This window comes from Bison bison, unplaced genomic scaffold (assembly GCF_000754665.1).
Source record: "Bison bison bison isolate TAMUID 2011002044 unplaced genomic scaffold, Bison_UMD1.0 scf7180017864180, whole genome shotgun sequence".
Taxonomy (NCBI): domain Eukaryota; kingdom Metazoa; phylum Chordata; class Mammalia; order Artiodactyla; family Bovidae; genus Bison; species Bison bison.
Genome location: NW_011494752.1, coordinates 2,583,551 through 2,597,349, shown reverse-complemented (window position 1 = coordinate 2,597,349; position 13,799 = coordinate 2,583,551). Strand labels below are relative to the sequence as shown.

Here is a 13,799-nt window from a genome sequence, read left to right as displayed (position 1 = left end):
TCCTCTTCTCCTCCTGCCCTCAATCTTTCCCAGCATCAGGGTCTTTTCTAGTGAGTTGGCTCTCCGCATCAGGTGGCCAAATTATTGGAGTTTCAGCTTCAGCGTCAGCCCTTCCAATGAATATTCAGGGTTGATTTCCTGTAGGATTGACTGATTTGATCTCCTTGATGTAGATGTAATTAGCATAATCTACAATCAGTCTATTTTAAGTAGAAAGATTACCCTCTCTAATGTCAGTGGGCCTCATCTGATTGGTTGAAGGCCTGCAAAGCAGAAAACTGAGATTTCCCAGAAAGAATTCTGTCTCAGGACTGTACCATAGAAATCCTGCTATAGTCTCCAGCCTGCTGCAGATTGCATAGTCAGCCCCCATAATCGGAGCCTGTTCCTCAAAATAAATCATATATATATGTAAATTTCTGAGTGCCCGTTATGTACCAGACACCATAATAAGCACTTTACATAATTTTCCCCCGATCTTTACAACAACCCTTTAAACTGAGAAAACTGAGGCTTGGAGGGGTTAGGTGATTTCTCAAGATTGTGAATTTCTACTTATCTTTCAAGACTCAGATCCAGCGTCTCCTCCCCTGAAGTTCTTCCTAACCACTCTGGGTCCTCTCTGTTTTCTTGGCATCTGACTGCATTTCTCTCTCTTACACAGCAGTGACTGTGGGGTGTTTGCCTGCAGGTCTCCCTCTTCAGGGATTTCCCAGGTGGCGCTAGTGGTAAAGAACCTGCCAATGCAAGAGATGTAGGAGACTTGGGTTCAATCCCTGGGTCGGGAAGATCCTCCACCACAAGCCCTTCTGCAGTCAGGGGTTGCCTGTGCCTTGGAACCCTCAGAACCTTGTCTGGGCCCAAGATTCCCAAGGAGGCTCTCTGTAAATGGTACTGACAGTACTATCATTGTCCACTTGGGGGCAACATACTCAGCGGTAAAACCCCTGGTGCAGGAGGGCAGGACTCTGCAGGAAGGATGGCTGGGCAAAATCAAACACTAACATGCAGGGAAATGCCTCTGCTTGCACCCTCCACTGGAAGCTCAGTTCAGTTCAGTTCAGTCGCTCAGTTGTGTCTGACTCTGCAACCCCACGGCAGGCCTCCCTGTCCATCACCAACTCCCGGAGTTTGCTCAGACTCATATCCATCGAGTTGGTGATGCCATCCAACCATCTCATCCTCTGTCGTCCGTTTCTCCTCCTGCCTTCAGTCTTTCCCAGCACTGGAAGCTACGGCCTACTGTTCCAACAGTTGGCCCCATCCTCTGGGAATTCAGTGGAAAGCTCAGCACCCATTGCTGATTCTAGCTGAGGAGGCCTTGAGGACACTGGGGCTGTCCTGGAGCATCCGTGCTTTGGACTCAAGGATCCAGTGAGGGAGCTGCAGGAAAGAAAACCCAGAGGAACAGAAGGGATCAGCTGCAAGAGCCTCAGGAGAGAATTTCCTGAGTAAGGCTGCACCGTCATGAGGTAAAAAGGAGGAGGAGAAGGAATTCTCCACCAAGGCAGATGAATCCTGCTCCTAACTGGAAAATGGATAAAGAGTCAGCAGCCCTAGCAACGGCATGCACAAACTCCCCTCCTCCACCTCTCCTGCTCTTAGATATTCTGTTCCTTCCAGACCACTTCTAGGGATGGGGTGAGGTGGGGTTGCAGATAAGTGTGGTGCCTCACATGTGCTCAGCAGAGAAGTGGGAATCAGGTTCAGTCTATCCTCTGGAAGCAGAGATAGGGCAGTCCCAGGGTGTCTCTGTGGGCACCCTGCTACTTCTTTTCCAGGGCTACCTGGATGCAGAAAGGTGTGTGCTGGGGGATGGTGATGGGGGTACTGGAGGCAATGGGGAGGAGAGATGACAAGTTCAGCCACTAATGCCAGAGCACACAGAGGTGGAACTGATGAAAGAATGAGGGGGATGGCAGGGCACTGCAAATAACTTAAATTTGGGGCAAACAAATGCGAGAAGACAGATGGAAGGAAGCATCTGGAATCATTTATTTAGAGAAAAGAAAGATACTCGCACAGACTTCACTGATAGATACAAAGTGACATGTCCAAGGTCACACAATTCCCAGACTATTGATGTTCTGCTACACACACTGCTTCCTCAAAACCCATTAGTCTTTAACAGTGGATGGTGAGATCTGAGAGGCCGAACTGAGAACGTTGCTTCAGGGAGGAAAAAGAGGAAGAAGAGAAAGAGGAGACAGTAGCTGTGAAGGAGGGGTTCTCTGTCCTGTCCTCTCAGGAAGATCCATGGATGACATTTCCAGATGGGCCCCGGGACTCCAGGAGGCCCCTCTAAGCCTAGGGGACAAACCAAGGACATCCATGGAACTTTCCTCTCCTTTCTGGCCCTGTACTTAAAAGAGGCTGCTTCATGGATCACAGTCTTGTCATGGCAAAGGGGCTTGAGTAACTCAATGAAACTATGAGCCGTGCTGTGCAGGGCCACCCATAGTGGAAAGTCCTGATAAAATGTGCTCCATTGGAGGAGGTAATGGCAAACCACTCCAGTCTTCTTGCCTTGGGCTTCCCTGGTAGCTCAGTTAATAAACTGCCTGCAGTGCAGAAGACCCGGGTTCAATCACTGGGTCAGGAAGATCTCCTGGAGAAGGAAATGGCAACCCACTCCAATATTCTTGCCTGGAAAATCCTGTGGACAGAGCTTGATGGGCTACAGTCCATGGGGTTGCAAGAGTTGGACACAACTTAGCGACTAAACCACCATTCTTGCCTTGAGAACAAAGTTTGTATAGTCAAAACTATGGTTTTTCCAGTAGTCATGTGTGGATGTGAGAGTTGGGCTGTAAAGAAGGTTGAGCACTGAAGAACTGATGCCTTCAAATGGTGGTGCTGGAGAAGACTCCTGAGAGTCCCTTGGACAGCAAGGATATCAAACCAGTCAATTCTAAAGGAAATCAATCCTGAATATTCATTGGAAGGACTGATGCTGAAGTTCCAATCCTTTGGCCATCTGATGTGAAGAGCCAACTCACTGGAAAAGCCCCTGATGCTAAGAAAGATTGAAGGCAAAAGGAGAAGAGGGTGACAGAGGATGAGATGGTTAGATAGCATCATTGACTCAGTGGGCATGACTTTGAGCAAACTGGGAGATAGGAAGGACAGGGGAGTCTGGCGTGCTGCAGCCCGTGGGGTCGCAAAGAGCTAGATACAATTTAGCGACTGAAGAACGACAACAACTGGGAAGTAGGGTAGGACACTGGATGTGATGAGCTCCCCAGTCCTGGGGAAGACCCCCAAGGGGAGAGCGACATCAGCAGAGGTGGGACAAAGGATCAGTGAACCAACAGTAAATATTCCTGAGCATCTATTATGTGCTGGTCTAAGACCACGGAGGGGGTGCGTGGGACACAGTGTCTTACACGTGAATAGCATTTGTTGTGGGAAAGAGTGTAAGGAAAGGATGGATATGGGTTGCTAAAGAGGAGGGTGGAAGAGAGAGGAAAAAACAGAGGGAAGAGCAGGGGAGAAAGGCCTAGTTGTTGATGTCCAGTAACTCACATTCTAGTTGTGGCAATGGGACAACTAGAAAAAGGATGGCTAAAAAGCTCAGTGATAAGTGAGCAGGCCCCAGAGGAAGTTTAAAAGGGTGCTGAGGGAGGTTGCAGGAGGGCATGGGATAGAGGAGATTGAGGACTTGGCTGGCTTGTCTGGCCTGGAGGGAACTCTTGCCCAGAGGGCCCTTACTGGTTCCTGAACTCCACACAAGCCCGTATGGGCCTGGCAAACTTGGACAGCCATGAAGGCCCAGTGTCCCCAGGGTTCCTGGGAACCCAGAAGTCCCAGTTCCTAGATATCCAGGTGGTCTTGGAAGCCTTCATGGCCAACGTATCCCTGAGGTTCTGGAAACCACTGGCAGCCAGGGGACCAGGAGGTCTAATTCTATCCTATATATGGAAGGAGAGGCAGGAGGGGCAAAGGCGAACCCCTGAAGGGAAGTGTGTGTATTTGGAGTAAGGGACTTTTGTAGGGAACAGCAGCAGGGCGCAGTCAGGAGCCCTGATGGGAGTAGAAAGTTATGAGAGGGTTAGAACCTCTGGCTGACTTCCAGGGAGGAGAGAATGGCCAGAGATTGAGTTCAATCACCAATGGCCAATGATTTAATCAACCATGTCCATGTAATGAAGCCTCCATAAAAACCCAAAGAGATGGGGTTCGGTGAGCTCGTGTATCAGTGAACACGTGGAGCTGCTGGAAGAGGTAGTGGAAGCTCCATTACCTTTCCCCAAATCTTGCCCTATGTCTCTCTTCCATCTGGCTGTTCCTGAGTTACATCCTTTTATAATAAACGGGTAATCTAGTAGGTAAGGAACTTCCCTGGTGGCTCAGGTGGTAAAGAATCTGCCTGCAATGCAGAGATCTGGGTTGGATCCTTGGGTTGGGAAGATCCCCTGGAGAAAGGAATGGCAAGCCACTCCAGTATCCTTGCCTGGAGAATCCCATGGACAGAGGAACCTGGCGGGCTACACTGCATGGAGTGGCAGAGTCAGACATGACTGAACGACTAATAATTTCACTTTCTTTTTTTCTAATACGGAAAATGTTTGAGTTCTGTGAGCTGTCCTAGCAAACCAATTAAACCTAAGGAAGTGGGCATTGGAATCTCTTATATACAGCTGGAGCTGATCAGTCAGAAGTTCAGGCAACAACCTGAATTTGCAATTGGCATCTGAAGGTGAGGGGCGGCAGTCTTGTAGGACTGAGTCTTTTACCTGGGGCTCTGATATGTCTCCAGGTAGACAGTCAGAATTGGGTTAAATTGTAGGGCATCCAGCTAGTACTGGAGAATTGCTTGATGGTGTTGGAAAACCCACACATCAGAATAGGTGTCAGAATTGCAAGAGGCATTGAGGTGGGAGCATGAAAGGAAGGAGCAGGCTGGGGTGTGGGCCTGTGCATTTCTACCCCATCCATCTGTTTCCCTGGTCATCTCATCTCTTTGGGCTCCAAGTTCTCCCCTCCCTCCCCCATCCATTCATGTTTTCCTGGTTGGTGCTGAGGGGAGCCTGAGTAGAGGAGGAGTGTTGATGTGATTTGACAGAGCACGAAGTCACTAGTTGTAGCCTGTTCTCTGGGAAATATGTCCTTTCACTTACACAGATAGCCTTGTTTGAGCCTCCGGTTAGTCCTACAGAGTGAAGTAGGGACTGGTGTACCCAATTTACAGATGCGGAAACTGGGGACGGCCATGGTGAAGAGACAAACCCACAATGCAGGGTTAATCAGGGCACAGCTGGGATTTGAATCTTTAGTTTTGACTATAGGAGCTCTCTGCTTTACAGCCTGTGCACCCCAACCTGAGGGCAAAGCTCTTCTCCATTACGGGCTGCCTGGTTTTCCCCTGGTTTCGGGCCCAGCTTCTGCTGTGCTTTAGATCATCATGACTGGGTGGGGGTGAGGAACAGACTGCACAGATCTTGAGGATTCCTGGCTCCAAATATCGAGCCTCTGGGAATGGGGAGGGCCGAGAGTGGGAGGAATACAGGCTCAGGAGAGAAGAGGATGGTGGTTATGTGGATGGGAAATGTGGTGGGGGTGCCAGTTGGAACTCTGTCATCCCCCAAATGGGTTTAAATCACATTTAATTGCATGTGACCTTAAGCCAACCTTTTGACTACCTGGGCCCCCATCTATAAAATGGGTTTATAGGATTACCATGGTGCCCAATAATCATCACGGCTAATGTTAATCTGCGGGGCACTGTGCTGAGCGCTTTACACGGATAGTTTCTGTAGGTTCTCGCACAGCTCTGTCAATCTGGGCTGGCACTATTCCTCTTTTACAACAGAGGGCATTTAAGGATAAGAGGGAGGATGTCATTTGGCTAAAGTCACAGGGCTAGTAAATGGCAAATCCAGAATTCAGTGTAGGCATTTTTGGCTTCAGGCTCTTCATCTCACGCACTGGGCTGATTATGGCTAATAATACTCAAGGGGTGCGTAACAAGGAGCAGACATCACTGTGAGCATGTTACACAGATTTATTCGTTTAATCACTATAGCCACCCTCTCTAATAGTCACTCACGATGAAAGACGAGGACACTTAGGCACAGAGGTGAGCTAACTTATCCTAAATCTACTGCCAGGAATTGAGTTCAGGCAGGCCAACTTGAAAGCCTGTTGCTCTTTTAAAAAATAAAAGTGTTTTTTCTTAAAATTAAAGCGTAACATATATACAGAAAAGTGCAGAAATAAGAAATGTTTAGTTTAATGAATTCACCTAGTTAATACACTATGTGGCTAAATAGTAAACATTACCTGTACCCTATAAGACCCCTTCCAGTGATTATTCCCACCCTTCTCCCCAAAAGTAACCTCTATCCTGATTTCTAAAACCATAGATTCGTTTTGCCTGCTTTTGAATAATAGAATCATACTGTAGTAATCTGTTCAATATGTGATTCATCTATGTTGTTGGGAGTAGTGATAGTTTATTCAACTGTAGGCTTACCTATTTTACTATTGATTCCAATGTTTGGCTGAATAATTCCACTGTGAATACTCTTGCACATGTGTTTTGGAACACCGCCCCCGCCCCCCCGCCACAGCCATTTCTTTTAAAAATTTAATTAATTATTTATTTACTTTTGGCTGTGCTGGATCTTCCCTGATGTGCACAGGCTTTCTCTAGTTGCAGCGAGTGGGGTCTGTTCCCTTATTGCCATGTGTGGGCTTCCCAGTGTAGTGCCTTCTCTTGTTGCGGAGCACGGGCTCTAGGCACATGGGCTTCAGTGGTGGCAGCGTGCAGGCTCAGCAGTTGTGACTTCCAGGCTCTTGAGCACAGACCTAGTGGTTGCAGTGTCTGGGCTTAGTTGCTGCACAGCATGTGGGATCTCTCTGGACCAGGGATCAAACCCATGTCTCCTGCACTGGCAGGTGGATTCTTATCTACTGTACCATGATGGAAGTCCCCAGACATTTCTATTGGGTATATTCTTGGGGTGGGACTGTTGGCTGCTTCCATATGGTTGTACAAATTTGTTTTCTTGCCAACTTTGTTTAAGAGTCCCCTTACTCCACATTCAGGTATTGCATTTAAAATTGTTACCAAATCTGGTGGATGTGTAGTATCCCATTATGTTTTCCACATGTATTTATTAAATGAGGTATAATCAGAAGCAACACTCTGCACAGCTTTTCATAACAATCCTATGAGGCTGGTGTTGTTATCATCCCTATTTTGCAGATGAAGAAATGGAGGCCATAGTTACTCCCTTTCCTCACTTGCAATCCACTCATTTTCCCTGGGGGGGTCTTCCCTACTGTTCCCCAGTGGTGTTGGGATGTCAGCTTGGGAAGCTCCTCGGGCCAGGATGCTTTACTGGGCGGGGAGAAGAGGAAGACTGGGATGAAGAGGGCAGGGGTGGGGAGGAGAGAAAGAGTGACACATCAAGCCCGATGTGAGGCACCACAGATCCTGACTCAGGGCATGGGGCGATGGGGCCAGACGAGAGGTATGGGACTCAGCAGAAGGCACGACTAGGGTATTTGTGAATTCTTGGTGCTGGCAGGAATGGGCGTGCTGGGGAATCTTTCTGGAACCCTCTCTCCAGGATTTTACTGAATCTGAGGACTCTTATCTGAGGTTTCTAATCCTAGAGCCCTTTTGGGGTCATCTCTCTGGGTTCCGTGGTGCTTTGGTATATCTCTTTGGGATTTTCTAAGGGGTAGGTAGCACTCTGTTCTCTGAGGCCAGGAGGGTAGGAGGCAGGGCTTGGAGGTCTTCCAGGGAGTGTGGGGGAAGGACTTGGGGTCTGCTCCAATTCTGGGCTTCTAAGACATCAGGACAAAAGGCACCTGGCAAGCAGACACCTTGCTCTTTGACATAATAGGTGTCAGGACAGGCAGGGAGAAATGATTTCCCCACCTAGCAGCTGTCTCTCTCTACCCAGAGTCTCTTCTGTGTCTCTACTTCTGCAAGTGTCCTCTGCTAGATTCTCCTGGGTAGCACCTGCTTTTGCTCCCCCATCTCTGCCTCCCTTGAGTCCTGAGCCCATGGCTTACCAGAGATGCTCTGGCAGCCCAAGCAACATGGTGCAGGGAAGTAAGTCTGCAGCAGACAGTCATGATATCTGGCTTAAGTCTTGGCTGGATTACTTCCTAGCTGTGTGCCCTTGGGTGAGCCTCCTCACCTTTCAGGGTAGTGACAGTGCTCTCTTAAAGCCCAACATCACTCACTTGGCTCCTCTGCTGGGCAGGCTTCTTGAGCCATGAGAGAGAGACTCTGCTGGTGCCAGTTGGCCTGGAAACAGTGTGCACTCTGTTTGGAGGGTTGGAGGCCACGCCAGCTTTGGGCCTAGGACCACGTAAAAGCACTCCAGAGGTTCTAGATTCCTAGATGACTCCAGTTTGGAAGGGGCTTCACAATTCCATGAGTTCCCCTCCCCTATTTTACAGATGGTAAAGCTGAAGCTGAGGAAGGGGAAGTGCCTTCCTGAAGCTGAGGAAGGGGAAAAACTGGCAGGTGGTAGAGCTGGATGAACTGGAGACATGAAACCAGATTCTGGGCAGCCCAGGGCCACATGGGTTCTCCTTTCCCCTTCTGCCTGGGTGTTCACTTCTGGAGCCGCACGTCCTGTGGGAAGAACCCAGGCTCTGTCCTCTGGACCAGACCTCCCTCTTCACTGTAATGTCTTTTTGGAGATCCTCGCTCTCCTGATCTGGTCTGTCCAAGTGTGGGGCCCTGGTAGTCAAGGAGGCAGCTGCACTCGGGCACCGTTGCTCAGCCCATGCCTGGGATGACCACAGAGGATGTCATATCTGGGACCCAGACATCAGCCAATATGGAGGGAGACTGAGCTCCCTATTCGGTGTGTGCACAGTGGACAGTCTGGGGCAGCCAGGGGGGGGCTAGGAAGCCAGAGTTATGGGTCAGTCTCCTTCTCATGGCAATGCCACCTCTGCTCTGATCCCGTGCACCTAGCTTGGACTCTGTACCATAGCTTTTTGCCCTTGAAATTTGCTTAGAATGCTTCTGACAGTTGTTTTGGAAGGCTGTAAAACAGGGATTAATCATATAGACTCTGGAGCCAGATCTTCCACTTACTTGCTGTGTGACCTTGAGTAAGTCACATGCCTCTCTGTACTTCACTTTCACCATTTTAAAAAGGAATCATGATAGGGACTACTTCATGAGGTTGTCGTGAAAGGGACATAGTAAAGCACTTAGAACATGTCTAGCACATGGTCTATGCTCATTAAATGTTAACGTTCATTTTTATGTATATTCCATCCTATATATAGGATGTGTATGTGTGTGTGTGTATATATATATGTATATGTATGTATATATATATATATATATGGATGTATATTCTACCCTACTCCTATGAGCTGCTCCCAAGGGCAAGCCAGCAGACTGGGTGTTCCCTGAGGGCAGGACTGTTTCTTTCCCCTGGGAACAGAGCTCTCTTTCTTACTGATTCTCTAAGAAGCCTAGCTGGAGCCGTACAATAGAAATTTGAAACTGAGCTAACAAGGGAGTTGTGAAAGTGTTAGTTGCTCAGCCACATCCGACTCTTTTTGACCCCATAGACTGTAGCCCACCAGGCTCCTCCGTCCATGGAATTCTTCAGGCAAGAATACTGGAGTGGGTTGCTATTCCCTTCTCCAGGGGATCTTCCTGACCCAGGGATAGAACTTGGGTCTCCCGTATTGCAGGCAGATTCTTTACCATTTGAGCCACCAGCGAAGCCCAAGAAGTGGGGGGCTCATCCTGGATTTGACCCCGGGACCTCTTGTACCCTAAGTGAGAATCACACCCCTAGACCAATGAGCTACACAGTGAGATTCTTTCTAAGCAACAAGCTGGTGAGGGGGTGGGATGGAAGAGGCTGAAGAGAGTGAGGCTTTCCACCTGTCCACTAGGAGTCTCTTCCTGACCCCCACCCCCCAGCTCCCAGGAGGTGAGGGACGGACAAGGATGCTGAGGGGAAGAGGAGTTTTCTTTTTTCTGGTAGAGCTCTGGGCTGGGAAAGACTGCAGGGAAGGAGAACTGGGTTTCTGTCTCTGGGGGGCTCCCAGTCCTCAGAGGCAGCAGTGAGGTGGAGGAAACCCACACACAGCATCTGCTTTTCATTCCTCAAAGCCCTTTCTTGTCCATGATCTCACTTTTTCTTGCAACCTTGCTTTGGGGTGGCTCAGCGGTAAAGAATCCTCCTGCCCATGCAGGAGATGCAGTTTCCATCCCTGGGTCAGTAAGATTTCCTAGAGAAGGAAATGGTAACCCGTTCCAGTATTTTTGCCTGAGAAATCCCATGGACAGAGGAGCCTGGCAGGCTACAGTCCATGGGATCGCAGAGTCAGACATGACTTAGTGATTAAACAACAACAACAAAACTGTGGGGATTCCCAACTATTATCTCTCTCCTTTTTTTTTTTTAAACAGAGGATGAAAATAACCCTTCAAGACATTAAGTGTATGTCCAAGGTCACAAAACTCTTTTTGTAAAACCTGAAGTATAGTTAATTTACAATGTTATGTTAGTTTCAAGTATAACAAAGCTCTTTGTTGGCTGTGCTGCAACTCAAACCCAGGTCTGGTAACTCCAAATCCCATGTCTTTTACATACAGCCTCTCCCGGATACCAGCAGGCTACAGGGGAAGGGGACACCCAAGCCAGTCCTCTGGGAACTTCTAATCTAGGGGAGGAGAACCAGTTCCTACCACCAGGGAATGTCCAGCCAGGTGGAGAAGTTAGTTTCTAGCAGGGGAGGTGAGGAGCATATGTGTGCTGGGCCACTTTTCAATCTCTTCCCTCCCTACCCTTCTTTCTGTGAAACTGTGAAATGCAGAGAGTATCTTGTTTCAGTTACTGGTGACAAAACCGGGATAGAATCCAGGTCAGCCTGATGCTAATGTGTGTGTGCTCAATTGTGTCTGACTCTGAGACCCCGAGGGCTGTAGCCCACCAGGCTCCTTTGTCCATGGGATTTTTCCATGCAAGAATAATGGCGTAGGTTGCCCTTTTCTCCTCCAGCGGCTCTTACCGACCCAGGGATCAAATCTGTGTCTCCTGCATTGGTAGGTGGATTCTTTACCACTAGCGCCACCTGGAAAGTCCCCCTGATGCTAATACCTGTGTTTATCCCTCTAGCATGGATGGAAGACCGTTGGTTCAAGAGTCACTTCCTCCATGAAGTCTTTCCTTGACCTGGATGTAGAACTGACCATTTGTGCATCTGGGTCCCCACCATGCCCCATATAGACACTCCCAGGGCACTTGCCCTTATTTTATTCATATGTCTGTCTCCCCTCACTAGGCAGTGAGCTCCCTGAGGGTGGGCAGTGGTCTCAGCCGTGTCTGGGTACCCTGTATTAGCACAAAGCCTGCACGCAGTAGGTGTTCAGTAAAGGTGGGTTGCATGTATGATGGGGGAGGTGCTTGGAAGAGCTCTCATATCTGTTTTCCTGCCTCCTAGGAATTATCCCAGATAGCGATGGGGGTAAGGCTGAGGATAGACTTGGGGCGGGGGGAGCTGCTGGGGTAGAGGTGTGGACATGTCTCACCTGGAAAACTGTCCAGATTTCCGACACTCACGGCACTCATGCTTCATCCCCTGGCACTTCTCTTGGCTTCAGCTCAGCCTCTTCTGCCCTCCTTCCTTCTGTCCCAGCACCATTATCCCTCCCAGGTTTGCTATCCAGGAGACAGGTCCAGCATTGCAATCAGAACTATTCTTCCTGGTCCCGGTTTATTCTCACAGGAGCTTTAAGAGGTAGGCGAGGTGGAGATGATCTACCTCCACTCTAGTTAGGGACGTTCAAGCTCTAAGGGGTGGTGTCCAAGTTCATACAGTGAGTTGGTGGCAGAACTGGGTCCCATGATGATGAAGGAGTTGGGAGAGCTGGGGGAAGTTTTCTGAATCGGGGATAGGCCAGGCTTCCCCCAGGAATGGAGGAGCCTGGCCCCCTTTGGGCCAAGACAGATGGGGAAGAAGAGACCCCAGTCGTCTGTGAGATGTCCGCGGAGCATCCCGAAATTGTGTCCCCAGCAGTGACTCTCCAGTCCTTCTGCAGTCCTGCCAGTAGGTGCCGTCAGTTTGCAACTTTTGGTTCTGTCCCTGCAGGGGTCAGCTTCTAGCCCCTCTGCCTCCCTCCTCTCACCTGGACAGTCTGCACTTGCAGAAGGTAAAAGATGGCCCAATCCCTGTGAAACTGAAGGACCTCTGTCCTGGAGGAGGAATCAGGAAGAGGGTCTCTGATCTACACTTCAGCTTGGCTACCCTGCAGCTTTCTAGGCCAAGCCAGAAAAATCCACAGCAGGTCACCAATTATGCCTGGACAGGAGCCCTTATCCTGAAATCAGATCCAGGATAGCAGAAACTTTGGGGGAGGGTGGGGAGGGAGGACCCGAGAGACCATCTAGGAGAGGAGTCCCTGCTCCAAATACTACTCTAGAACCCCTCCTAACCCTGCAGGATTGAGGCAAGGCGCATACACGCACCAACAGGATCTCACAGAGGCCCAGCCAACCCTGACACTAGCCCAAATAGCACTGCTGGGTGAATTAGAAAAGGCACCCCTGTTCTCAAAACCATTGAGTGCCATCTGCTGGAAGACAGTCACAACAACTATACAAGTCTACAATGACTACAAGAGAAATGGTGCCCCCTGGAGTTGTGCAATGCACACTTTGCCTTTGAGAGTGGCAATCTCCTCAGCCAATTTGGGGCAGTAGAAGCAAACATCCAGGAAGGAGCAAGAGTCTGGGTATCTCCCTCTCCAGGTGGGAGTTCTGTTGACTTCATCCTGGGTAAGCCAGACGGGACAGGGCCTCCAATGAGCCGCCGAGGAGGCTGGGGGCCGGAGCAGGTTGGAAGACGCAAGTGAGGAGAGAGCCCATTAACTTCTTAGGGCCGTCAGAACCTTCTGGGCCCCTTTTCCCCTCCTCCCCGGACCAGTTCTCCAGCGGCTGAGACGAGAAGCCCTTGAGTGGGGTGGAAAGGACTCTCTCCGGCCAGGGAGACTGAATTTCGGACTCGGGAGTTGGGGCCAGGAGGTCGCCGCGCCCTCAGCGTGTGGGACCGCGGCCATCTCAGGGGTCCGGGGGAGAATCCTCCAAGGTCGGGGGTGGGGGAACCGAGGAGCAGCGCCTTCGCTTTTCCTCACCCTTCGCTGCCCCCCGGGGCCCCAGTTCGGAAGCGCTCTCGGCCCCTGCCGTGGCTTCCAAACTGCGCCGCTTCCTCCTGCGGCAGAAAAGGACTTTCAGACGTTGCAGCGGCGGTCGAGCGACTTAGGACAGCGCCCCTCCCCCCTAACCAGCCGCCTCTCCGTCTCCCTCTCCCCCTGCCCCTCCCCCACCACTGGGACGGCGCTGGGGGTGTGGCCAGGGGCCCGTATAAATCCGGGGGAGCCGGTCCCGGGCAGCCGCTCAGCCCCCTGCCCCCCAACCGCCCTCCGCCTGGGCCGGGCCGAGGATGCGGCGCAGCGCCTCGGCGGCCAGGCTCTCTCCCCTCCGGCCAGCTTGCTAACTTCCTCGGCTCCGTCCTTGTCCGCCAGCGGGGGCCACCGCGTGTCCCCGCGTCCTCCGAGTCGGGTCCTCCAGGCGCGCCGGGCGCTGCCCCTGTGTGTCTCCCGCTGCCAGCCCGCGCCCCGTCCCCGTTCGGTCATGCTGTCCCTCTGCCTCGTGGCCGCGCTGCTGCTGGCCGCCGGGCCCGGGCCGAGCCTGGGCGACGAAGCCATCCACTGCCCGCCCTGCTCCGAGGAGAAGCTGGCGCGCTGCCGCCCCCCCGTGGGCTGCGAGGAGCTGGTGCGAGAGCCGGGCTGCGGCAGA

At 50.9% G+C, this 13,799-nt stretch overlaps 1 protein-coding gene across 1 annotated transcript in view; it reads left to right on the top strand.

The window, feature by feature from the left end:
- Positions 1-13,345: 13,345 nt before the first annotated feature.
- IGFBP4 (insulin-like growth factor binding protein 4) overlaps positions 13,346-13,799 on the top strand; it is an 11,681-nt gene continuing 11,227 nt past the window's right edge. Inside the window, exon 1 of the mRNA XM_010843128.1 lies at positions 13,346-13,799. Within this exon, the coding sequence (XP_010841430.1) occupies positions 13,635-13,799 (165 nt within the window). The 5' untranslated portion in view covers positions 13,346-13,634.